The sequence below is a fragment of the Chlorocebus sabaeus genome, chromosome 29 (genome assembly GCF_047675955.1).
Source record: "Chlorocebus sabaeus isolate Y175 chromosome 29, mChlSab1.0.hap1, whole genome shotgun sequence".
Lineage (NCBI taxonomy): Eukaryota > Metazoa > Chordata > Mammalia > Primates > Cercopithecidae > Chlorocebus > Chlorocebus sabaeus.
In genome coordinates this window covers 17,181,790-17,205,446 of record NC_132932.1, presented here as the reverse complement: position 1 = coordinate 17,205,446, position 23,657 = coordinate 17,181,790, and the positions used below count along the sequence as shown (strand labels likewise).

Genomic DNA, 23,657 nt, shown 5'->3' with positions numbered 1-23,657 from the left:
GGTCAGTTGGCTTGTTTGAATTAGGATCCACATATTGCCTACATTTGCATTTATCGATTTCTCTCTGTTTCTTTTAGTCTGTAGGTTACCCTTTCTTTTATTGCGTTTCAGTTTGCTGTTGTTGGTGATGGTATTGAAGACATTAGTCCTTTTCAAAAATATATATATGTGAGATGAATGTAATACATTGATCTTGATTCTTTTATTAAACCAATATAAATTTAAGTTTCAATTCCTTAATTCTACAGCCAAAGGTAAAGGACAGTCCCTACATATACTGAGTGGTAAACCAAAGATACTAAAAATCAGTGTTAGCCAAAATAAACAGAGTGGAACACTAGTCCCAACATCCTTGTCCTGATCCCTCCCTGAGCCCTGGGTCCCTGTGAATCCCTAGAACCTTTCAACAAGCAGTGCCTGTGGTGTATTCAGTTAAAAAAAAATCAACTGCAGGACTGCAGCATCTTTTTATATCTTAAGTTTATGACCACACACTTCTCCCTTCCCTACCTCTGCAGCCTGTCTGCAATGAAGGAGGTACTAACAAAAGCAAGAACATCTCTTCAGTTAGGAGGTCAGCAAAGGGAAAAATGAACCAGGGCAAGAGAAAGCTGGGATTGCCAGAGACCATTGGCTCTCTGGGTAGCTTGGATCCAAAGTCAGAGGAGAGGCAGCCGGTTGTGGCTCACTGATTGGGTGACTGGGTGACCCCCCTCCCTCTGACCACAGGCAGGTGAGCACAGTCCTGCTTTAGCTGGGGTCCCTCATAGTGATCTGGTTCTATACTCTTCCTGTGGTGCTTGGTTGGAGTCGGTGGGGATGGCGGCTGCACATTTATGCAGTGGCCTTTTGACCCTTCGAGGTGGTGTTAGTCTACTTTGAGCTTAGCCTGTGTTTGATGGGCACTTCACAGACCATTAAATTCACAAACCATTTCATTCTTAACTCCCCACTACCTCTTACTTTTTAACCATGACATTGTGGGAAATGTTTGTCACTCCAAAATTGTGGAATTTTGCCATTCTACAATTGTAGCAACTTTGGGGCAATTACTTTTATAAAATTACTTTTATAAGCCCTCTGGATTGAAAAAATAATAAAAAACAAAACAAGAAAACCTTACGAACCACCTAGTCCCCTCACCATCTGGAAGATGGAACCTAGTAGAAGTAGTGATGTCCAGATCCATTCACAGGGTGGAGTCAGGCCTGGAGATTTTGAAACCTGCAAGATGAAAATTTCCCTTTAATGAGTGTGGACTGTGTCCACCTGTGTTTGGATTTATGCCCAAGGGAGAAGAGCAGTGAGTGGGGAGGGCTGAGCAGGCATGGCTGGTGGGAGTGAGCCCATTGGTGTTTGTTCACCTGCTGTGTGGGCATGGAAATCTGGCTGGTGAAGCACATGGCCAGGGCTGGTGGTGCTGTCTCCTCCCTCTGCATGCGCTGCTGGCAGAACCTGGGCTCTGGAAAACAGGGATAATATCACCTGCCTACTGCCATCACTGAAAGGTCAGAGGGTGGCCCTCACAGCCACCTAGCATATGCCAGTCACACCCTAGCCCTAGAGGCAGAAAGACGCTTCCAGACCAGTCCCACCAGCTGTGCCTAGAAAGGGTTAAGGGCCTGTCTACTTCTACTTCGATTTCCTTGCCCCTTCAATGGCATAAAGCTAATCAAAAGATAGATTTGGAGGAGATCCCAGTTAATGATTTTACCTTACCTCTTGATCAGCAACAACAGAAGTTTTTTTAGGTTTTCCCCTCCACATCCACCCTCCCCTTCCATGTGCCTGTCATTAAACCAGAAAACTTGCCTGCCAGGTAGGAAGCCAAATACAGAAAGTGTTCACATGACAATTGAAGCAGACTTTGGTCCTGGCAGGCTCAGTGACTAAGAGAAGGCCCAGGTGCTAGAAGAGAGTGTCGGGGGTGCCACCAACAAAGCCTCTGGCGCTAGAGAGGGCCTTTGCTGGAGTCCCCTTCCCCTGCGCTGTCTTGGTGTTCCATAGATTTCTCCAGAGATGTTTGAGCTCTGCACATTAGAGCCTGTTTTAATGCAGAGGCCACAGCCTGAGAGCCGGCCCGCTCCACACAAGCACCTTGCCCCATGGCTAGAGCCCACTCCTGGCTGCCCATCTGCAGCCCCACACTGCAGTCACCCTCACTCGCTGTGGTTCTTCCAGGGCCCAGGAAACCTTCATGCAATGGGACCAGTGCCGGCGGTTCTACAACTTCCTCATGGCCGACAACATGAAGAAGATCATCCTCTCGCACAGGTAGGTCACCTTCCGTTCTCTCTCAGGAGACAGACAGTTCCTTCCTGAGCTCATCTGGGAGCCATGAAAAGCCAGGGCTCCTGTTCCTTCAGGGGAAAAAAAATACAGGTATGGTACAGACTCTCTGCTGCCTGCATTTGTGACTTGATTAGAAACAAACTTATCTTGGCCAGGCGCAGTGGCTTACACCTGTAACCCCAGCGCTTTGGGAGGCTGAGGCGGGCAGATTGCTTGAGGCCAGGAATTCGAGACCAGCCTGGCCAACATGGCGAAACCCTGTCTCTACCAAAAATACAAAAATTAGCCGGGCGTGATAGTGCCACTGTAATCCCAGCTACTTGGGAGGCTGAGGCAGGAGTCACTTGAACCCAGGAGGCGGAGGTTGCAGCGAGCCAAGATTGTGCCAATGTACCCCAGCCTGGGTGACAGAGCGAGTCCCTGTCTGAAAAAAAGAAAAGAAAAGAAAAGAAAAGAAACCTGTCCCAAGCTACTAAATTTGCCAAATCACCTTATGCTTTTGTAATTCCCAGTAAATCTAAGACAAGGAACCAGTTCTACCCTCTTTTCTCCCAAATTAGAGCGGTCACGAGGTGGCTGTCATTGTTGAGGAGACCTTCCCCGTAGGATGCTTCTGTGCCTGGGGGATCAGGACTTATTCTTGGCTGACCCTTGGGCTTCTGACCAAGCAGCAGGGGGACAGGAGTCTCAGGGCATGGTTTCAGCACCTCCCTCCTCTGCATATTCTTCATGCTTATCCTGCCTCTCCACCTCGTAATCCTGTGGTGGATTAACCTGTCAAGTGCTTAGAGCAGTGCTGGTATGCGTAGCACCAGATAAATATTAGCAATGACTTTTTCATTGTGATTATTATTATTGCTGACATCTCTGCCTCCTCCGCTACATCTCTCATTCCCTGTAGCTGGACTAGGCTACTTAGAGGTTCCCGTGCCCCCAGCCTCTCCCACACTGCCCTTGCTGAGAATACTCTCCCATTTCTCTGCTGGTGGGAACCTAGCCCATCCTTTAAAGTCCATCTCAGTTCTCCTATTTTTGTGAAGCCAACTCATCCATGCCCAAGTTGCTTTTCTGTTGCTTCCCCTCTGTAAATCCTTTGTCTAGAACCAAACTGGAGAGCATTGGAGGGCTTAGGCATGTGTTGATTGCTCCCAGCATCTGAGACACACCCGTGCGCTCAAAAAAATCTGGGGCATTTTTGGTACCACCCTAGGAAAAGCAATCTGACTAAATGATTGGTTTCTTGTTATCTTTTTTTCAGTGGCTAAAGCAGGCCACACACCCCAGATTAGACTTCCTATGGGTGGGCGTTCACATGGCGCCTGAGCAAGGCTGGGCTCGAAGGCCCCATCAGGCTGTCACATTGCCAGATGTGTCCTCATGTCCTCGTTTCAGGAAGGAGAGCAGAGGGAGACCTGTGTCCCCTGTGCTGGCTGAAAAATCAGCTGTTCCCACTCGGCTCATGTTTGAGATTTAGCAGTGTACTGGGCACTGAGGTGCGTGCGGCTGAGCCAAGGTTTGGATGGGTCTGGAGATTGCAGAGGTTTTGTAGCCAGAAGGGGTGGATCCAGGCCTCTGACACCAAGTCCAAGTCCTTTGTCTGCCTTTCTGCACCTCTGGAGTCGAAAGTGACTCCTCCCAGGAAACATTTGTTTTGCTAAAGGAACCTGGTCTTGCTACTAATTAGTCTAGAAGGTTCAAATTATGAGACCCCTTTGAGTGTGTGCTAAGTATTTACATTTTTAAAATTTACTACAAAAAGTCAAACATCTAGAAATTTTAGGTTAACTTTGAATTTGTACATTCTGTCCAGTAGGTATATAATTTTCCTAACAGTCTTTTGAAAAAAATAAATGCTACAGAAATGTTTTCTTCTTTTGGAGAGGTTGTGAGTGGGTAGCAGAATACCAAGTTGGCATAATAAATCCTTCCTTAATAAATCTAGGGCCATGCTTCAGCAAACTCAGTCTGCTTCTAGGTGTGTGACTGAGAGCCGTTGCTGGGAAGAGAGGTCAAAAGGGCATGTTGTGACCCCTACCTCTAATGTCATCCTCTCAAGATGGATTTTTTCTTAATAGAAATGCTGGTTCCACTTGGGGGTTGGGGGAAAAAAAATGATTGCTCTCCTGAATAGATGTTAGCTTTTATCTGAGACACTAGAGAGCTGTTGATTTGCCCAAATGCTAAATGAGTTAACCCTTGTCTTCCTTGGTTTTTGTTTGTTTTTTTCCACTCCTTCCTGCACACTGAGTCTTCCTTGTTAAGCAACACAAACAGCTCATTAAGGAGAAGGGTCTCTGCCAAGGGGGACATTGTCAACACAGTGTAAGGACGAGGCCCCTACGGCTTGGCCCACGGCCCACCACTCACCACAGGGCCCATCTTGAGTCCACCTCCCCTGTGCTGAAGGTTTTTAAATATTCAACTAGGTTCAAACCCAATCTTTAGTTTGTCTGGGTACCCCTGAAAAGGGAAACAAGGTTTTGACATTCATCTTTCTACAGTTATTAAAAAGTCAACAGCGCCAGCTCATCCTCTGGGATGTTCCAAAGGCTAAAGATTCTATTTCTAACTGACCACAGTGGCTCTGCCTCCTGGCTTGCTCTGGCAAGGAAGCAGGCTCTGCTGTGGTTGTTCGTCCCCCACAACTTAATCTCTGTTTGCTTTTGTTTGCTCTAGGCAAGCTCTTTTTGGAGACCACGTTAAGAAACCCCAGAGCCTGGAGGACACGGACTTGAGCCGGCTCTACACAGCAACATCCCTGATGCAGATCGATGACAATGTGATGAGGTATGTCCGCGCAGGCGGGAGAGAGACGCTCTGGGGCAGCGTGCCAGGCGGGAGGCTGCAGGTCAGCTCTGCCTAGCACTAGTGCTTTGCTCTGCCTACTTTAGTGTTAAGGGTGCTTTTTTTCCCTTTAAGTAAGTGTCTAGTGTTTAAAAACAGAAGATTTCACAGGAACATTTCAATTTCTAGTTTCTCCTGGAAAATAGGAAAAGGATCTGACGACCCATTCTGCATTCCTACAAAGCATAGTTAGCTTGATTTAAGGAACTGGGGCATGCAGGCCCTAGCGTGGGCAGTCTTCACCCTACCTGTCCTGCCTCAACAACAGGGCAAGTGTCAGGTGCCACATTAATCTGCATTTTGCAGTGGAGTAAAAGGCAAAGGAAGTATTTCTTGTACTTCTCTGTGTCTCTAACAAGAATAGAAAAACTGGCTGGGGGCAGTGTCTCATGCCTGTAATCCTAGGAGGATTTGGGAGGCCATGGGGGAAGATCGCTTGAGCCCAGGAGGTTGAGGCTGCAGTAAGCCGTGTTCATGCCATTGCACTCCAGCCAGGGCAACACAGCAAGACCCTTCTCAAAATTAAAAAAAAAAAAATGTAGGAAAATGGAAGATAGACCAAGAGGGCTGTGTGTTTCAAGCAAAATGAACAGAGCCTCTTACTTTGGGGCATGGAGACTCCCCTGAGTGTGAGACACAAATACTGCCCACTTCATTCATCTACTCTACCTGCCTCTCTCCTCCAGGCACCTGAGGTTGCAGTCTTGACAGTGTCTTCTTTCCTGGTACCAGTAGATTCTGATTGAGGTTACCCTCAGCTGAAAAAGGAAAAGGTGGCTTCTGACCTCTTCATTCTCTTTAAAGACGTGATCCTTTTTATTTAACAATCATTTGAGGCCAGGAACAGTGGCTCATGCCTGTAATTCCAGCACTTTGGGAGGCTGAGGCTGGAGGATCACGTGAGGCGAGGAGTTTGAGACCAGCCTGGGCAACATAGCAAGTCCCTGTCTCTACAAAAAAAATTGAAAAATAAAAATAGCCAGGCATAGTGGCACACACACCTGTAGTCCCACCTGCTTAGGAGGCTGAGACAGGAGGATCACTTGAGCTCATAAGTTTGAGATTACAGTGAGCTATGGCCACAACACTGCAGTGGAGCCCAACTTAGGCAACAGAGCAAGGTCCTGTCCCTAAAAAATAAAAAATAAATTATTTGATATTTTTAGGTGTAGTTTAAAGCAAGCAATTATTCTTCATCTAATAGATAGGCAGATATTGACCTGAGGGTATAGGATCTCTGCTTTGCTTTGCTTCCTTACGAGATTTTAGTAGCCTTCCTACACCAAGTAACCTTGAAATATGCCTGCTAACAGTTTCTCAAAGGAAATGAAAACTAGGAAATTGCTGGTATGTTCAGAAGGTGAAAAATGAATCTTTCCCACCTTCACTTAAGATGAGGTGTGTGACTGTATTGCGGTGTGTAGTAAGAAAAAATAAATAAATTAAATTTCCCATTCATCTCCTAAATTTTTTAAGCCCAAAAGAGAATGTTTCTCAACACTCTCCAAAGTCTTTGCTCTTTAATAGTGTTGGATAGTAGCAATTTTATGATCATAACCAGTCTTGGTGGCCTCCTCATAGATCCATCCCAGCAATACTGGAGGGATAGAATGCATCCCCTGCCTGCTGAGACTGCAAACGAACTGATTTCACAAGGACAGGCATCTTGGCGATGATCTCTACACTTGGCCTCCTCCCTGTCAAGAGGGCCCTAATAGTCCAGCCTGAGCTTTCCAGGCCATTCCCAGGCAGAGATGTCTAATGAGATCCACAGCTTTGGGGGAGGGAGGATAGCTTAAAGACCCTAGTCAGAACAGGAAGACCCGCCATTCAGAAGTCAGAGGCCCTAATCTGTGTCGGAAAGAGGTTTTGAGATCCTCTGGCCTAGGCCTCCTGGTGTCAGAGCTCCAGGATGAACCTTGTGGGGCCTCTGGGAGCACAGAGCAGAGCAGGGCAGAGCTGCGGCCCCTCATTCATGCCGAGCACTGAAGGTTTTGTTATATGCCAGTTTATCTCTATTGCTCCGTAGTCAGAGATATGGAGCAGTAGTCAGAGATGAAGGGACAGAATTGGTAACTTTGAATGACAGTCTCATTTCTGTTATCTAATACATATTTTATTCCAGTTCACAGTGGTCCTGTTACTCCACCAAGAGCTCTGTTAATAGGAAACTTCCAGTAAATGTCCTTGAATTTCAGTTTCTCCATATCTGTAGTGACAACTGGTTTTATACTGCCTCAAGAGATGTAACATACACTAATAATTACATAGATAACAGTTACTACAGGGTAATTACTCTGGGTGGGTCATGATGGTAGTAAGCACTTTTACATCGTAAGTCTCACAGTTCCATTGAGGAAGGCCCTGCCTTCAGATTCATTTTATACAGGAGAAGCTGAGGCTCAGATAAGTTGAACGATTTGCCCAAGATCACATAGCCAGTAAATGACCGAAGCAGGATTTGAACCCCGATGCCAAAGCCAGTGCTCTTAACCCCGAATCTTGCTACCCACATACATTATATTGGTATGATGAGTTAGCGCAGGATCTGGAACAGTCATAAAATCAGCTCAGCATTCAGGCCTAACTCCTGCCTCTGTCTACTGTACCAATGCCACAAGTTAGCATGAGGAACTGGAGCCATAATCGGCTCAGCATTCTGATCTTATGACCAATGTTTTGTCCTTTTTCTTTTTTTCTTTTTCTGGTGTGTTCCAGGAAGTTTCATGGCTATAACTCCCTGAAGGAATACTATGAGGAAGAAAGTTGCATGCGGTACCTGCACAGGGTGAGTGACCATCACTGGCTCAGAATTAGCATCACTCCATCCAGCCTCGCACACAATACAACAAATATCCCTCCTAAATTTTCCTGGTGGAAGCTTAGCTGGAATCTGGCTCCGACCGCTCTTTTAGCTTGGATTTGTTTATTGAACCATACTTTCTTCCTCTGTAACTGCCATACATTAATCCCAGAGCTGCCCCTTAGACTGGTGTGCTCCCATGTCTGTGTGAGGGCCTTTAAAATTGCTCCAACACCCACTTTTTTGTTAGTCTTCCTTTTACAGCATAATCCTGTCTGGTTTCTGCCAGATCAATGAGATCTGTCTAGGTTTCTTACCATGCGGGACCCTCTTTTGGCCATTCTGTATTTTGTTACCATAGTGCCTAAGACTGAACTCAAAATTCCTGCCATTATCTGGTAAGCACAGAGTAAAGCTGATGTGTTTCTGTATCAAAGTGATGATGAGCATGTCTATTTTTATTTCTTTTTCTTTTCCTTTTCCTTTTTTTTTTTTTTGAGATGGTGTCTCACTCTATCGCCCAGGCTAGAGTGCAATGGCGCAGTCTCTGCTCACCATAACCTCCACCTCCTAGGTTTAAGCGATTCTCCTGCCTCAGCCTCCTGAGTAGCTGGGATTACAGGCGTGCACCACCACACCTGGCTAATTTTTGTATTTTTAGTAGAGACGGGGTTTCACCATGTTGGTCATTCTGGTCTCAAACTCCTGACCTCGTGATCCACCTGCCTCAGCCTCCCAAAATGCTGGGATTACAGGCGTGAGCCACCATGCCCAGCCAAGAGTGTCTGTTGATAAGGTAGACTGGTTTGTATTAATGCAACTTTTAGCAGCTACAGTAAACCTTGTGTGTATTAAGTTTGTGGCCAACCAAAATCTCCATATGTTTGTTTAACCTGAATGACCAACAAGCCAGTCTCTCTCATTCTGTCTTTGCACAATTGATTGCCCTATTTATCCAAACACAGGACTTCCCATTTATCCTTGTCAATGTCCACCTGTAGGTTTGGCCCACCATTTCCCTGGCTGAAGCAGATCACTGGGAACTGTAGTTGTGCTATCTTATCAGCCATCCCTCCTAGTTTAGCATCATCAGACTTTTGATGTCATCATTTAAGCCATTATAGGAATGTTGAGCTGTCTAGAGCCAACATCAGAGACCTACAGGATAGCACAATCATTCACTGCCTCAGTATGGCTGTTCAGTGACATCTGAGTCTCCCTATCAGTACCATCTCCACTAAAATGAAAAAGAAGGCTATTGGCTGTTTTAGTAAAGTGGATGTTGAATGCAACCCTGCCAATGGTTTTCCAATATCCACCAGCCTACTCCTGTTTTTAACCTTCAGATTCTTTTTCTTTTTTCTTTTTTTTTTTTTAAGAGACAGGGTCTTGCTCTGTTTCCCAGGCTAGAGTGCAGCGGCGTGATCATAGTTCACCACAACTTTGAAATCCTGGGCTCAAATGATCCTCCTGCCTCCGCCTCCGGAGTAGCTGGAACTATAGGCATGAGCCACACACCTGACCTAGATTCTTTTGATTTGTTCTGTTTTTGTTTTTGTGTTTGTTTTAACAAATAGAGACTGGGTTGTGGGTCTCACTATGTTTCCCAGGCTGGTCTCAAACTCCTGGGCTCAAGCAGCCCTCCCACCTTACCCTCCCAAAGTGCTGGGATTACAGGCATGAACCACTGTGCCCAGCCTTGGCCTAGATTCCTCTAGAATCTCTTTTGTCTGGTGTGGAGTGCACTTCATTTTTCCCTCCCATGATATAAACTGAATTAATATGTACATAATTCATTATAAAGTCATTTCCTAAAAGGCATGGCTAATCTGAAACACTCTGATGATCATCAGGAAGCTTTGGTTCTGCACACTCCTGCTTCCAGGGCAGTAATCACAATGGCAGATGTAACTCATCACACTACCAGAGAATACAAGGCGTCCTTACTCTACCTGTTCAGCAAGCTGAACTGTGACCCTCTTCCCTTTGCTTCAAAAATATGTCCAGCAGTGAGTTTGAGCCTTGAATCAATGGGGTCTGAAAATGGGAATCAGTCATTTAATTCTGCTTTATTTTCTTGTTGCAGATTTATGTTCCTCTCATGCTAGTTAATGCAGCTGACGATCCGTTGGTGCATGAAAGTCTTCTAACCATTCCAAAATCTCTTTCAGGTAAGTGTTTCTTCCTACTGCGCTCTCAGCAGCTCAGCAAATTGCCACAGTAAATTCTGTCACCTTCACTATGCTGTCATCTCCTGGAGACCACCCTCTTTAGGGAAAGACATCTCATAGCAGTCAGTGTTCTTATTTTGTGTAGCCTGATAGTCCTCGGGCTATGATGGGGCCTGGGCATCAGGCTCCCCTCATGTTCCTCCCAGGGCATGAGACAGGACCACCATGTATATTCATAGCCAGTAGGGCTCTGGGGAATCACCTGATGTTCTGTGAAATTATCTCAGGGTTAGGGTTCCCTTAAGTTTGAGAGTTTGACATAAAGAGATATTTAGATTTAAAATTCAGGACTAGGTACGGTGATTAACACCTGTAATCCTAGCACTTTGTGAGGTTGCAGTGGGAGGATCACTTGAGGCCAGGAGTTCGAGACAAGCCTGGGCAATATAGTAAGACCCTACCTTTACAAAAAACTTGAAAATTAGCTGGACATGGGGAGGCTGAGGCAGGAGAATGGCATGAACTTGGGAGGCAGAGCTTGCAGTAAACCGAGATTGCGCCACTGCACTCCAGCCCGGGTGACAGAGCGAGACTCCGTCTAAAAAAAAAAAAAAGGCCGGGCGCGGTGGCTCAAGCCTGTAATCCCAGCACTTTGGGAGGCCGAGACGGGCGGATCATGAGGTCAGGAGATCGAGACCATCCTGGCTAACCCGGTGAAACCCCGTCTCTACTAAAAAAATACAAAAAACTAGCCGGGCGAGGTGGCGGGCGCCTGTAGTCCCAGCTACTCGGGAGGCTGAGGCAGGAGAATGGCGTGAACCCGGGAGGCGGAGCTTGCAGTGAGCAGAGATTCGGCCACTGCACTCCAGCCTGGGCGACAGAGCGAGACTCCGTCTCAAAAAAAAAAAAAAAAAAAAAAAAAAAAATTAGCTGGACCTGGTGGCACATGCCTGTAGTCCTAGCTACTCAGGAGGCTGAGGCAGGGAGATCACTTGAGTCCAGGAGTTCAAGGCTGCAGCAAGCTGTGATTGTGCCACTGCACTCCAGCCTGGGCAACAGAGCAAGATTCTGTCTCTAAAAATAAATAAATATTTAAAAAAAATAAAATTTGACTTGAAAAGCAAAACAAAAAATCCTGTTCTGCTATCTCTTGTGATAGCCTCTCCATCTGCTTTAAACATAAAAATAGAAGCAACTGGGCCAAGTGTGGTAACTTATGCCTATAAATCCCGGCACTTTGGGAGGCCGAGGTAGGCGGATCACTTGAAGTCAGGAGTTTGAGATCAGTCTGGCCAACATGGTGAAACCCCATCTCTACTAAAAGTACAAAAATTAGCTGGGCATGGTGGTACATGCTACTGGAGAGACTGAGGCATAAGAATTGCTTGAACCCAGGAGTGGAGGTTGCAGTAATTTTTTCTGTCTCAAAAAAATCAAAAATAAAAAATAAAGTTAAGCTCTAGGTTATTATTTTTCAGGATGGCCACTTAGCATGTGGCGTTGAGAGCTTAGGCATCTTTTAACACAACATGCAGCTTTAAGAATCTTGAAGATAGGCCGGGCGCGGTGGCTCACGCCTGTAATCCCAGCACTTTGGGAGGCCAAGACGGGTGAATCATGAGGTCAGGAGATCAAGACCATCCTGTCTAACACAGTGAAACCCCGTCTCTACTAAAAAAATACAAAAAATTAGCTGGGCATGTGGTGGCGGGCACCTGTAGTCCCAGCTACTTGGGAGATTGAGGCAGGAGAATGGTGTGAACCCAGGAGGCGGAGCTTGCAGTGAGCCGAGATCGTGCCACTGCTCTCCAGCCTGGGTGACACAGCGAGACTCCGTCTCAAAAAAACAAAAAAAACCAATCTTGAAGATAAATGTCTGTAGTGAAAAATCATTGACTCCATTGAATTCTCCTTGTTCTCTAGCAAATGATACTGTAAATGCCATGAATCCCTACTCAGAACCCAGCCCCCACCGCTAGCATGGGAATCACCTGGGAGCTTTTTAGAACTGGAGAATCTCAGCTCCCCCTTCAGGCTTATTAAATCAAAATCTGCATTTTAATAAGATATCCTCAGTGATTCTGATGCACAAAGTTAGGAAACACATTGAATCACCTGGGGAGCTTGAGCAATACCAACACTTGGGAATTCCCCTCCCTCACTCCTCCTCAACCTCCCACCCCAGAGATTCTGATTTAATTCATCTGGGCCAGCCTGGGTGTAAGCTGGTGCCCATTCAGCTCCAAAGCCAAGCTGTATTCTAAAACCTGCTAGGTGCTGCTGTCTTGCCTGCCCCCTCTTTGTTGAACAAGGCAGAGTGAGTAGAGATTGAATGCCCACTTAGGTGACTGCCCCTGTGGGGAAAGCCCAGGCTACCCTAGCCAGCTCACCTCTGCACCTCCTGTCCTGGAGCAAACTAGAGAACAGTAACTCACTCAGCTGCCTTTCCCCTGCAGAGAAACGAGAGAACGTCATGTTTGTGCTGCCTCTGCATGGGGGCCACTTGGGCTTCTTTGAGGGCTCTGTGCTGTTCCCCGAGCCCCTGACATGGATGGATAAGCTGGTGGTGGAGTACGCCAACGCCATTTGCCAATGGGAGCGTAACAAGTCACAGTGCTCTGACACGGAGCAGGTGGAGGCTGACCTGGAGTGAGGCCTCCGGACTCTGGCATGCTCCAGCAGCCCTCCTCTGGAAGCTGCGTCCCCTCACCCCCTGTTTCAGGTCTCCCATCTCCCTCAGTGACCTGGATCTGACCTCACACCATCAGCAGGGGGCACCCACCATGCACACCTGTCTCGGAGTAGGCAGCTCTTCCTGGGAGCTCCAGGCTATTTTTGTGCTTAGTTACTGGTTTTCTCCATTGCATTGTTAGTCATGGTGACAAGTGACAGAGTTCTTGCCCTCTGTCCAGTTTCAGCATCTGGTTGCTTTTAAGCCAAGTACATCTAGTTTGCCTATTAAAAATGTGTCTGAATAGCAATTTTGCTTTGCCACCAAAAGGCTTTTCCCTGAGAACAGTGAAGGGTGTATGTCATTTTGTGGTGGTTTGTATGTGTCCTTACGTAGACCTTAAAAAGAGCTCACCCTTCCAGGCCAATGCTGAAGACACAGCTCAGCTTGGAAGCCTGAGAAGCCAGGCTTCCTAGGCCAGAGTGTGGCTTCTTAAATGGCAAAGGAAATTCCTTTGAGTCACAAGCCAAGTTTTCACCCTGTCTTCTAAGATCATTTCCCTACACTTTGCTGCTGCTGAGAGTTACATGGGGCACTTGTTAAAAATTCAGCCTCCCAGGTCCCTCCCCTCGGAAAGGCTGATTCACTGGGTCTGGGAAGGAGCCTGGGGATTTTAATTTTTGACAAGTGCCCCAGATGATTCTCATCACCAAGCAAATTTTGGAAATGCTGTTCAACAGCGCCCTTGAATTGGAAACATCTTCATAGCTCATTTTATTGAAATTCATAATCAATCAGGGGTATCCCCTAGCTCCCATGGTCTCCAGAGCAGCAAGGCCAGCTATGGAGCTGCCATCGTGTGACCACAGTGTGATGTCTCAGAAGGGCTCTGGGTGGGCTGAGCATCTGGGCTGTGCCCTGGCTCAGCTTTTCACCCTCAACAAAGTCCCTGTGGACTTCAATTTCTTCACCTCTAAAATGGGGGACTTGGACCAGGTAGATTGCTGAGCTCACTACCAGGTTCAAAGTTCAATGACAAACTCAGTTTACTGAGGTTTGAGAGAACATCCCTCCAGGGGAGCCTGGGAGCTGCTCTCCCAGTCTAAGCATGTAGATATCATCATTTGCCTTTTGTGTGTGTGTGTGTGTCCCTTATTTGATAAAAAGATGTTTTGGTGTTTTTTTTGTTTTTGTTTTTTTTTTAAGCACTCACTTGTAATTTTAGTTTTTAAACCCAAGTTCCTCTAACTTTGCTTTTTGATACCAAACAATTCAAAAGTTGGACCTGAGTTTGGAGAAAGATATTTCCAACCTAAGTGGGTATTATTTTGAAACCAGATTTTTAATTTAATAGCCTATATTTGTAGTCTGTTGGATAGGTGTTTCCAAAGTGTGTCTTCTGAAGTGAAAACACAACTCTAGGTTTCAAGTACTCCTTTTCTCCGATCCTGTGGTACTTGAATATCTAAAAACCCTGCACTTTGAAAAATCAGCAGTTGCTATCTGGAACTAAACAGAACTATGAGTAAAATTGCCTGGATACTTTAAAAAGATAGTTTCCCTCCTTCATCTCCTTTGACTCCAGGACAGACTGGAATATAAGTAATGGGTCTGCATGGATGTTTCAGGGATGAAAGGAGCCACCTGAGCACCTGAATGCCAACCCTCAGGGCCACAGGTGGGTGTGGTTTGGGCACGGGTCCAAGTGACTGTGACGGGAACGTCCATAACCTGAAGAAGTTGTTTTCTGACAATCACCAAATCATCTGAATAACATCAAAAACAGCCCTTGTCTCAGAAAATTGAGATTTCTGTGGTCTCAACTTTGCTTTGGTATAATTTCTGACACTCGCTAACCTCTATCATTATGAGTTTCCCCCCAGTGTATTATTTCTCTAATACGTTTCCTTTTCATGTTCTTTTAGCACAAACTGGCACTTTACCCCTCAATTTGGAAGCTATTCCCTCTCCTCTGTTACTTTTCCCTTCACCCAACTACAGCTGTGATCCTGACGATTGATAGTCATATTTCTGCCACTACTACCTTCATTTCTCAAGGCTTTTTATGAGAATAGGTAAACCAAGCAATAACATCCTAGGATTGAATCACCACCACAGAAGAGCGAGAGGCTCCTTTCATATGCCTGAGGCCACACCCCTTAACCTATTCTGACAACATAGTGGCTGGCCCAGGTACTAGCACCCTTCAGAAATTTGGGAAGAGAAAAGACAGCCCTGTTGTCACACAAACCGGTGTGGGGGAGGGTGGAGCCTGGTCTGCATGGCAGTCCTGGTGGCCCCTGTGGAGGACAGGCAGGGCTGGCAGCATAGCCTTTGTTGCTACACAACCGGAATTTGCTCCCCCAGGACTGTGGGAGCCAGTGTCCCAGCTGAAATCTTTTTAGTGTGTGACTCTGAATGGCACTCACATTCCATTTTGGCTCACATGAAATTAACTGAAGCCCTTTGTTCAAGCTTCAGGCTCTTAGGCATGGAAATGCGAATGTGACTGTGGCTGTCTTACAGGAGAATTCTTGTTTGTCCCTGAATGAGAGCACAGAGGCATTGAATTTACAGAGCTGCAAACTTGCCTGATAAATGAGGGAGTGGCAGTTTATAGATAGGTCATCCTTTTTCCTTCCTCCAGGTGTCCTTGCCTTTCTTCCCAAAGTCATTCATTTCTGACGATTATATGAATCCCCCTTTTGCTAGTAAGGTTCTATTTGGGCGAAAACAAGGCTGAATTTTTAAAGAGTATTTGAATGTTATATTTTAGAATCAAATTGAGGTTATAAATTGCATCAACCGGACAATTCCATTGCAGGAATAATGTGTTAAAAACCAATGGGGAGAAGCACCCACATCTCTCCTGTAGTACTCTGTGTCTCATAAGCAATTTGAAGATACTTATAAGTAACTGATTCCAGTCAAATTAGGTTTAACTGACTCAAAAAATTGTGTCAAGTTTCTTTAATGTTTTTATGTTAGAAGTGAGTTTAACAGACTTGAAGAAAACTGTTATCTTTTCCTGCTGTGAGTTTACACGAATGATTCCAGAGCAGAGTGAAAGCAGAAAGCTGTTGGTTGCAATATTCTCCTCTGCAGCATTTTACGCTTACTGGGACCCTTATGGGTCACCATAAGAGTGGAAATATACCTAAGTTCTTGTCCTAATGGTCTGTAATTCACATTGGATCATGGGCAAATCACCTCACCTCTCTGAGCCTGTTCCCTCCTCTTAGACCATCTCTAAGACCATCTAATCTATTTACACATCATTTGCTTGAACATTGCTGAACATCTGTGTGAACTTGGCTTCTCCAGCCCTTGCAGGTGGAAACAACTATGTCAAGGCTCAAGGCTCATGCTGAGGGAACTTGGAGGGAGGGGGCTTCTGCATTAAGCTTTCGTGGTGAAGACCCTTGATCTTGTCCAAAGCCCTGTGTCTTTGACTGGCTTCTCTTCAGAGTCCCCATTGTCATCGTAAGATCCTTGCTATTCTGAGGGTGGTCTTGTGACTGTGGCAGGTGCTGGCCGCTGGAATGAGGAGCCTATCTCCATCCTCCAGTGTGACTCAGGCAGAGCATTGAGAATTCCCAGGGCAGAAATCCTTCCTGCTCAGGCTTTCATTCTAAAACTACAGTCTTCATTAAAGCTGAACTTTCTGGGTAGCTGAGCTTATATGCCCGGCATCTGAATGAGAGCTCTCTTTGTAACTGTGTGACTTGAGATCTATTTTGCCAGCTCCTGAGAAACAATACACGTGTTCTTGTTTGTGTTTGCTCGGCAAGCAGATGTCTGAGATGTAAGAGGCTTTTCTTTTCCTGTGCCATTGATTCCGACTTAGAGCTGAAGTAAAGATCACTGAAACATCACGTCAAGTTGAAGTCACTCATAGGTCTTTGTCCTTTAGGCAGGACAGGAGAGTCATTAAGAAGCATTTCACTGTAGCATTCTGTCACAATATCATCTGGAATTGTTTTCTTTGCCCAGAAAGCCTTAACTTGCCTCTAGAGAATCCCTGGTATTACAACAATATTGTGGCATTAGAATTCAAATTCTTCCGCTGTGGAAGTTTGAAGCGAAACTGCAGCAAAACCAGAGAATTTCCTCAAGTGGACTGAGGCTCCTTGTTATCTTATGCTCCCATCCCTCCCTCAACAATATGAGTGATCCAGAACTGGCCCAAACACCTCAGCTCTGGCCCCTTTTTACCCTTCTTGGCCTTACTCTGCTGTTCAGAGCCACTTTGGATTGCTTGGATGCTTTGAAAAGCCATGAAAAGTAGCCTGCCTGTGGCATTTAGAGGCCAAGCAATTGATGGAAAGTGTTTCTTCTACCTCTGTTATCTAAGCAGAGGGAAGTAAACCCCTTACGCCCCTACTGCCCCCAGTTACCCTAGAATTGCTTTTGCCAAATTGTAGTTGAAGCTAAGGAAGGGGGATCTGGCCCCTGCTGACAGAGGGAACTGGAATGCCACACAAGGCAAGGCCTGCTTCCTTCCCGTCTCTGCTGCTGCTCCCTCTGAATGCTGCAGCCCAGGCTTCCTCTTACAGTGGCCCTTGGAAGTAGGCTGCAGAGTAGACAGCTGCTTCTTTTGGAAGAGTCAGTCCCCCGTGTTTTCTGAACTGTTTTTCCTAGCATGTATGTGGGTAGAGCTTTCATGCATCTCCAATAATAAGAAGCTGAAGTTAGTTTTTTTTAATTCTCCCATTTAAAACTTTTATTTAAAAAGTAAACTATTATTAATGTCGAAAATGCAAACTTGGGGAGAGCAAAAAGATCACACATAAGGCTGTCACTTCACACTTGGAGGGTTGCACAGCAGCTGGGCAGAGGCGCTCCTCACTTTCCAGATGGGGCAGCGGGCGGCAGAGACGCACCTCACTTCCCAGACAGTGCAGCAGCCAGGCAGAGACGCACCTCACTTCCCAGATGGTGGGTGGCCAGGCAGAGACGCACCTCACTTTCCAGACAGTGCAGCAGCCAGGCAGAGACGCACCTCACTTCCCAGACAGTGCAGCAGCCAGGCAGAGACGCACCTCACTTCCCAGATGGTGGGTGGCCAGGCAGAGACGCACCTCACTTTCCAGACAGTGCAGCAGCCAGGCAGAGGCGCTCCTCACTTTCCAGACAGTGCAGCAGCCAGGCAGAGGCGCTCCTCACTTCCCAGATGGTGGGTGGCCAGGCAGAGGCGCTACTCACTTTCCAGACAGTGCAGCAGCCAGGCAGAGGCGCTCCTCACTTCCCAGATGGTGGGTGGCCAGGCAGAGGCGCTCCTCACTTTCCCAGATGGTGGGTGGCCAGGCAGAGGCGCTACTCACTTTCCAGACAGTGCAGCAGCCAGGCAGAGACGCACCTCACTTGCCAGACAGTGCAGCAGCCAGGCAGAGGCGCACCTCACTTCCCAGTCAGTGCAGCAGCCAGGCAGAGGCGCTCCTCACTTCCCAGAAGGTACAGTGGCTGGACAGAGACACTCCTCACTTCCCAGACAGGGCAGGGGCCGGGCAGAGGTGCGCCTCACTTCCAAGATGGTGGGACAGCTGGGCAGAGGTGCTCCTCACTTCCCAGAGGGTGGGTGGCCAGCCAGGTGCGCTTCTCACCCCAGATGGGCAGCCCCCAGGCAGAGGCCCTCCTCACTTCCCAGATGGGGCAGGGGCCTGGCAGAAGCGCTCCTCACTTCCCAGAGGGTGGGCGGCCAAGCAGAAAGGCTTCTCACTTCCCAGACAGGATGGGGGCTGGGCAGAGGCGCTCCCCACTTCCCAGAACAATTCTTTATGAATTTCATAAAGGACTGAATGTGCAACTGAAACCTGCTAGTGATGATCTGGTAATATACAATTTGTCCAGTAGCCAAACAGTTTGTTTTTATTGTGTTTTCTAACCGTAAGAGATCATTAAACGCAAAACCTATATGGCGCTGTACACACACAAAAGAAAATGGTCACCGCAGGCCATACTACCAATGAAATAGTAGGTAAACGAATCTTTTTCTGGTCAAGAAAAAAAAAAGGAAATAGCACTTTGTATGCTTCACTCTAGAAGATGAATTTCACTAGAAAGAATCCAATGAAGGCCGAGCATGGTGGCTCCCGCCTGTAATCCCAGCACTTTGGAGGCCGAGGCGGGTGGATCGCCTGAGGTTAGGAGTTCGAGACCAACCTGGCCAACACGGTGAAACCCCGTCTCTACTAAAAATGCAAAAATTAGCTGGGTGTGGTGGTGGGCGCCTGTAATCCCAGCTACTAGGGAGGCTGAGGTGGGAGAATTGCTTGAACCCAGGAGACAGGTTGCAGTGAGCCGAGATCATGCCACTGCACTCCAGCCTGGGGGACAAGAGTGAGACTCCGTCTCCAAAAAAGAAAGAATCCAATGAAAATGGCTGCAGTTACAACAAGAAGTGAAGGAAGAGGATTGGTGACATCTCTGAAGGATGCAGTTGAGGTTGATCCAGGTTTATCCGAATGTGCTACCTTTCTGAGCCTTAAACCTTCATCTCTCAGGTGTCGATTTTCTTCTGATAGCTTCACCATTTCTCCCTGAAGTCTTTTACACTCTTCTGTTAGTTTCCTTGTTGCGGTGTCATTAAGTGAAACACTGTGTGGTTTTGGCATGGGTCCATCTTGTTCAGATGCATTCAGTGGAACAGCTTTGCTAGGTTCCATGTCATTCAATTTATCATTTTCATTGGGCATTTCAAATACACATCTCAATTTGGAATCCATTAATTCGTCAGGTTTTGCCTCTTTCCACACAATTTCCATATCTGAAGTGTTCAGTGGAGCAAAAATTGTACCATACACTTGTGTTTACTCTTTTCATTCGGATCATAGTCAAAGGGCTGTAGCATTACTGAAACAGTCACAGTTGACCCTGGGTCAATAATTCCACTGTTGGGCCTCACTCAGTACCGGTGAGGCGCTGTAGTCTTCACTTTGAAACACACTTTTCTATCCGATGGATTTCGCAATTTAAGATTTATAGTGACTACATCTGTGAAGGGGCCTTTGAATTTGAGGTCTGTGGGCAGGTCGAGGACCAGGATCTGCTCGTGCTTCGCCATGGCCCCGGAGGTGGACTCCATCAGAGAGACAGCACAGCAGGGAGGCGGTTTGCTCGCTGGGGTCGGGGGACTGATGGTGAGGGGGGAGGGGGAGCGAGTTTGCATCTCTCCTTTTCCTGGTTAGACTCTGTTCAACCACATTCTTATGTTGGCAGATCTGCTTCCAGATTGACTTTTTGAGAACCATCACTTTCACATTCCTAGTTCTGATTTTGTTTTGTTTTGTTTGGGTTTTCTGAAACTTAAAATGCTGCCCTGAAAATACTATATTTTTGAGTTTGTGTTCTGAAAGCCTCTGTGCTGCTGGATCTTTGCGGGGGAAATGCAGGATCCTTCAGCATTGAGGTGTTTAAGATTTGCAACTAGCAATGCAATTTTTTCTAAATATGGGGATATTTACCTTTAATAAGAAATTATACTAAACAATGATGTCCTTGATCATTTTATGTTCTCATATTCCTTTTGATTCTACTATGATTGTGTGGTGGTGAACAAAGATCATTACAAACAAAAACTGTAATTTTGTTATATTTGATTCAATGGAATTTACTTAAAAAATAAAGACTAAAAATGTGATGTGGCTATGTGTCCTTTGTATAGTGGCAGTTTTCCATCTGAAAGGATTCTTCCTGTGTCTTCACCAAAGTATGAGATTAATGGAAATACACAAAACCCCATTTTTGCACCACAATTGATGTTAGTCCATCCTCGCAAATACCAAAACCTTGACCGGGCCACAAGCATCTTCACAACCCTATCTTCTCCAGGCGAGAAAGCCAAGAACTAAAATAAGTGAAGTATCTGTTTTCTACTTTTTTATTTTTTAGAGAGAGATTCTTGCTCTGTGGCCCAGGCTGGAGTGCAGTGGCATGATCACAGCTCACTGCAGCCTTGACCTGTTGGGCTCAAGCAATCCTCCTGTCTTAGCCTCCCGAGTAGCTGGGACTACAGGGACTTGCTACTGTACCTGGCTAATTTTTTAGTTTTTAGTTTTTTGCTGTGTTGCCCAGGCTGGTCTCAAACTTGAGTTCAAGCAGTCCTCCCGCCTTGGCCTACCAAAGTGTTGGGATTATAGTTGTGAGCCACCATGCCCAGCCTCAGTGTTTTAATCATTTCTTAAAGTGAATCATGAAGACAAAATGCAAGGCAAGGTGTAAATGGTGCTTGCCATGTGTGATTTGTAGGCTTTTCCAATAATGTTCTTTGAAAAGACTAGGTGAGGCCGGGTGCGGTGGCTCACGCCTGTAATCCCAGCACTTCGGGAGACCGAGGCAGGTCTGAGGCGAACCTGAGGTCGGGAGTTCAAGACCAGCCTGACCAATATGGAGAAACCCTGTCTCTACTAAAAATACAAAATTAGCTGGGCGTGGTGGCACATGCCTATAATCCCAGCTACTCGGGAGGCTGAGGCAGGAGAATCACTTGAACCCAGGAGGCGGTGGTTGTGGTGAGCCAAGATCGCACCACTGCACTGCAGCCTGGGCACAAGAGTGAAACTCCCATCTCAAAAAAAAAGACTAAGTGACCATTTCCCAAGTTAAGATTATATTGGGTTGGTTGGGTGCTGGTGGTGGTTTCTTATTTGAGTCTGTCTGAACCCAAGCTAAGGTCTCCCAGGACCAAGCACTGGCTCAGCCAGGAGGGTTGTACCAACCCCAAGAGACACTCACAGCTCCCTTCCCTCCTTGGCCACACGAAACCTTTGTCAAGTTAGGCAGGGTGGGGAGTGTTAGCTTTAGAAGTTGTGCATTAACAAGACCTAAAAATGCCCAGTGCCAAATTTCAAAATTCATCCCTCTCTGGTAAGCAAGCTTCCCCTCGATTCATATCCCCCACAAAATAGCCAGACTATTTTGGCCCAAGAAAACCAACTTGCAAAGAATACTACCTATGGAAAGACTACATGGAAGAGATTTCAGGTCCAGGGCATTAGGCTGGTCAGTGCCAGCTGCATGCCAGTGTGGTCAGGCAGGACCAGTAGCACACGGCTGCCCTGTCCTGAGGCAGCCATACAGCATTTGTGTTCAGTGACACCTCACTCACTGCCCCAGTCATGCTATTTTTTATTTTACCTTTCCTTAACAGGCCTCTCTGCTCTAGTCCTATGGGGAGTGCTTTCCCTTGGTGAAGATCAAACACCTAACTGGATGGCCCTTCATATGACAGCCTCCCCTCCTCACTTCTCTCTTGGGTATCTTTAGAGGGAGTTCCATGAAAGTGCTGCCCTGTATGGGAGTGGTTGAAAGACATGACAGGCAATTTGGCCTCGGACTGGTGAACCCCTCCCCAAAGGGGCTAAATTAAACACCTCTCTCCATGTGGCTTTGTGTCACCCACACCTTCCTTTTGATTCATGCTGCCTACCACATTTACCCCAGCATCTCTACTTACGACTGGTTTCCTCTTTTTTTTTTTTTTTTTTTTTTTGAGATGGAGTCTCACTCTGTCGCCCAGGCTGGAGTGCAGTGGCCGGATCTCAGCTCACTGCAAGCTCCGCCTCCGGGGTTTACGCCATTTTCCTGCCTCAGCCCTCGGAGTAGCTGGGACTACAGGCGCCCGCCACCGCGCCCGGCTAGTTTTTTGTATTTTTTAGTAGAGACAGGGTTTCACCGTGTTAGCTAGGATGGTCTTGATCTCCCGACCTCGTGATCCACCTGTCTCGGCCTCCCAAAGTGCTGGGATTACAGGCTTGAGCCACCGCGCCCGGCCGGTTTCCTCTTAAAGTCATTTCCTCATCATCTGATGATAGTTGGTGAAATTAACCTGAAATATATGAAATTCTCATTTCATTGTTTCTTCTCCCTTCTCCTACCTGCACCTCTCCCACCCCCAGAAATAAATAAAACAAACATTGGAGACAAAGCATGAGTGGTAACAGAGCCAAAGAGATTTGGAGCCAGAGGTGCTGGGTCAGGGTCCCATCCTCGCCATTTCTAGCTCTTTGATCCTAAGCAGAATTTAACCTCTATTTATTTATTTATTTATTTATTTATTTATTTATTTATTTATTTTCCTATGGGAATAATTATACTAAAAATGCCTACCTCAGGATAATTGAGAGGTTCAGATGATATTTTTCAGAGTGCCGTTGTTACTTTGGACAGTGGTTCTGGCTTTATCTGTTTGGTTGCCACTCATACGTCATCTCCAAGGTAGAAACTACTAGAAAAGTGTCTGACGTGGTCCAGCTCCACACCAAGGTATCGAACTGATGGACTTCGAGGAAAGCGGAGCCCGGCCTGGTTATAGTTTCCAAAAACATTCCTGGGCTCAGAAGTGCTGAAGAGCCACGTTGTGTGCACCGTCAAGCCCTTATCCTTGTCTCTTCCTTCTTCGTATGTGGCCACCTTGAGAAATCAAGGTGTACTACGTGTACTGCCTACTGGCAAGGCAACTTCTGGGCACAGCCCCACAGCGGAAAAAGTTCTGGGACATTTAGCCTATCAGCTGCGGTCTTCCCACAGGGCTTCTGCAGCCTTCTCTGTTCTCTGCTCACGTGCAAAGTTTGCCTTTAAACCCACAGATATGAATACTTACTAGAGTGGGTTCCTCCATATCCTCACCTCCATATGTCAACATACAGGGTTTAGGCAGTGCACATTTGAGACACCTGCAGGGAGGTAGGCAACCACTGTTTTGTAAGCACTGATTGCCTTCTCTCTCTCTCTCTCTCTCCTCTCTCAGGGTCTCACTCAGGGTCTCACTCAGGTCTCAGGGTCTCTCAGGGTTGCCCATTATTAATAGGAGAGCAGTAGTGTGATCATGGCTCAGGCAGCTTTGAACTCCCAGACTTGAGATCCTCCTGCCTCAGCC

General features: G+C 46.6%; 1 protein-coding gene and 1 pseudogene across 2 annotated transcripts in view; one reads left to right on the top strand and one right to left on the bottom strand.

Annotated features, from left to right (window-relative positions):
• Window positions 1-13,091, top strand: part of ABHD2 (abhydrolase domain containing 2, acylglycerol lipase) — a 110,258-nt gene extending 97,167 nt beyond the window's left edge. For both annotated transcript variants that reach the window (XM_007990341.3, XM_007990344.3), the window contains 5 exons: window positions 2,182-2,274; window positions 4,969-5,079; window positions 7,855-7,924; window positions 10,026-10,110; window positions 12,567-13,091. In XM_007990341.3, the coding sequence (XP_007988532.1) occupies window positions 2,182-2,274; window positions 4,969-5,079; window positions 7,855-7,924; window positions 10,026-10,110; window positions 12,567-12,763 (556 nt within the window). In that variant the 3' untranslated portion in view covers window positions 12,764-13,091. The remainder of the gene's footprint in view (window positions 1-2,181; window positions 2,275-4,968; window positions 5,080-7,854; window positions 7,925-10,025; window positions 10,111-12,566) is intronic.
• Window positions 13,092-14,347: 1,256 nt separating this feature from the next.
• LOC140710654 (vesicle-associated membrane protein-associated protein A pseudogene) lies at window positions 14,348-19,871 on the bottom strand (annotated as a pseudogene).
• Window positions 19,872-23,657: the final 3,786 nt, after the last annotated feature.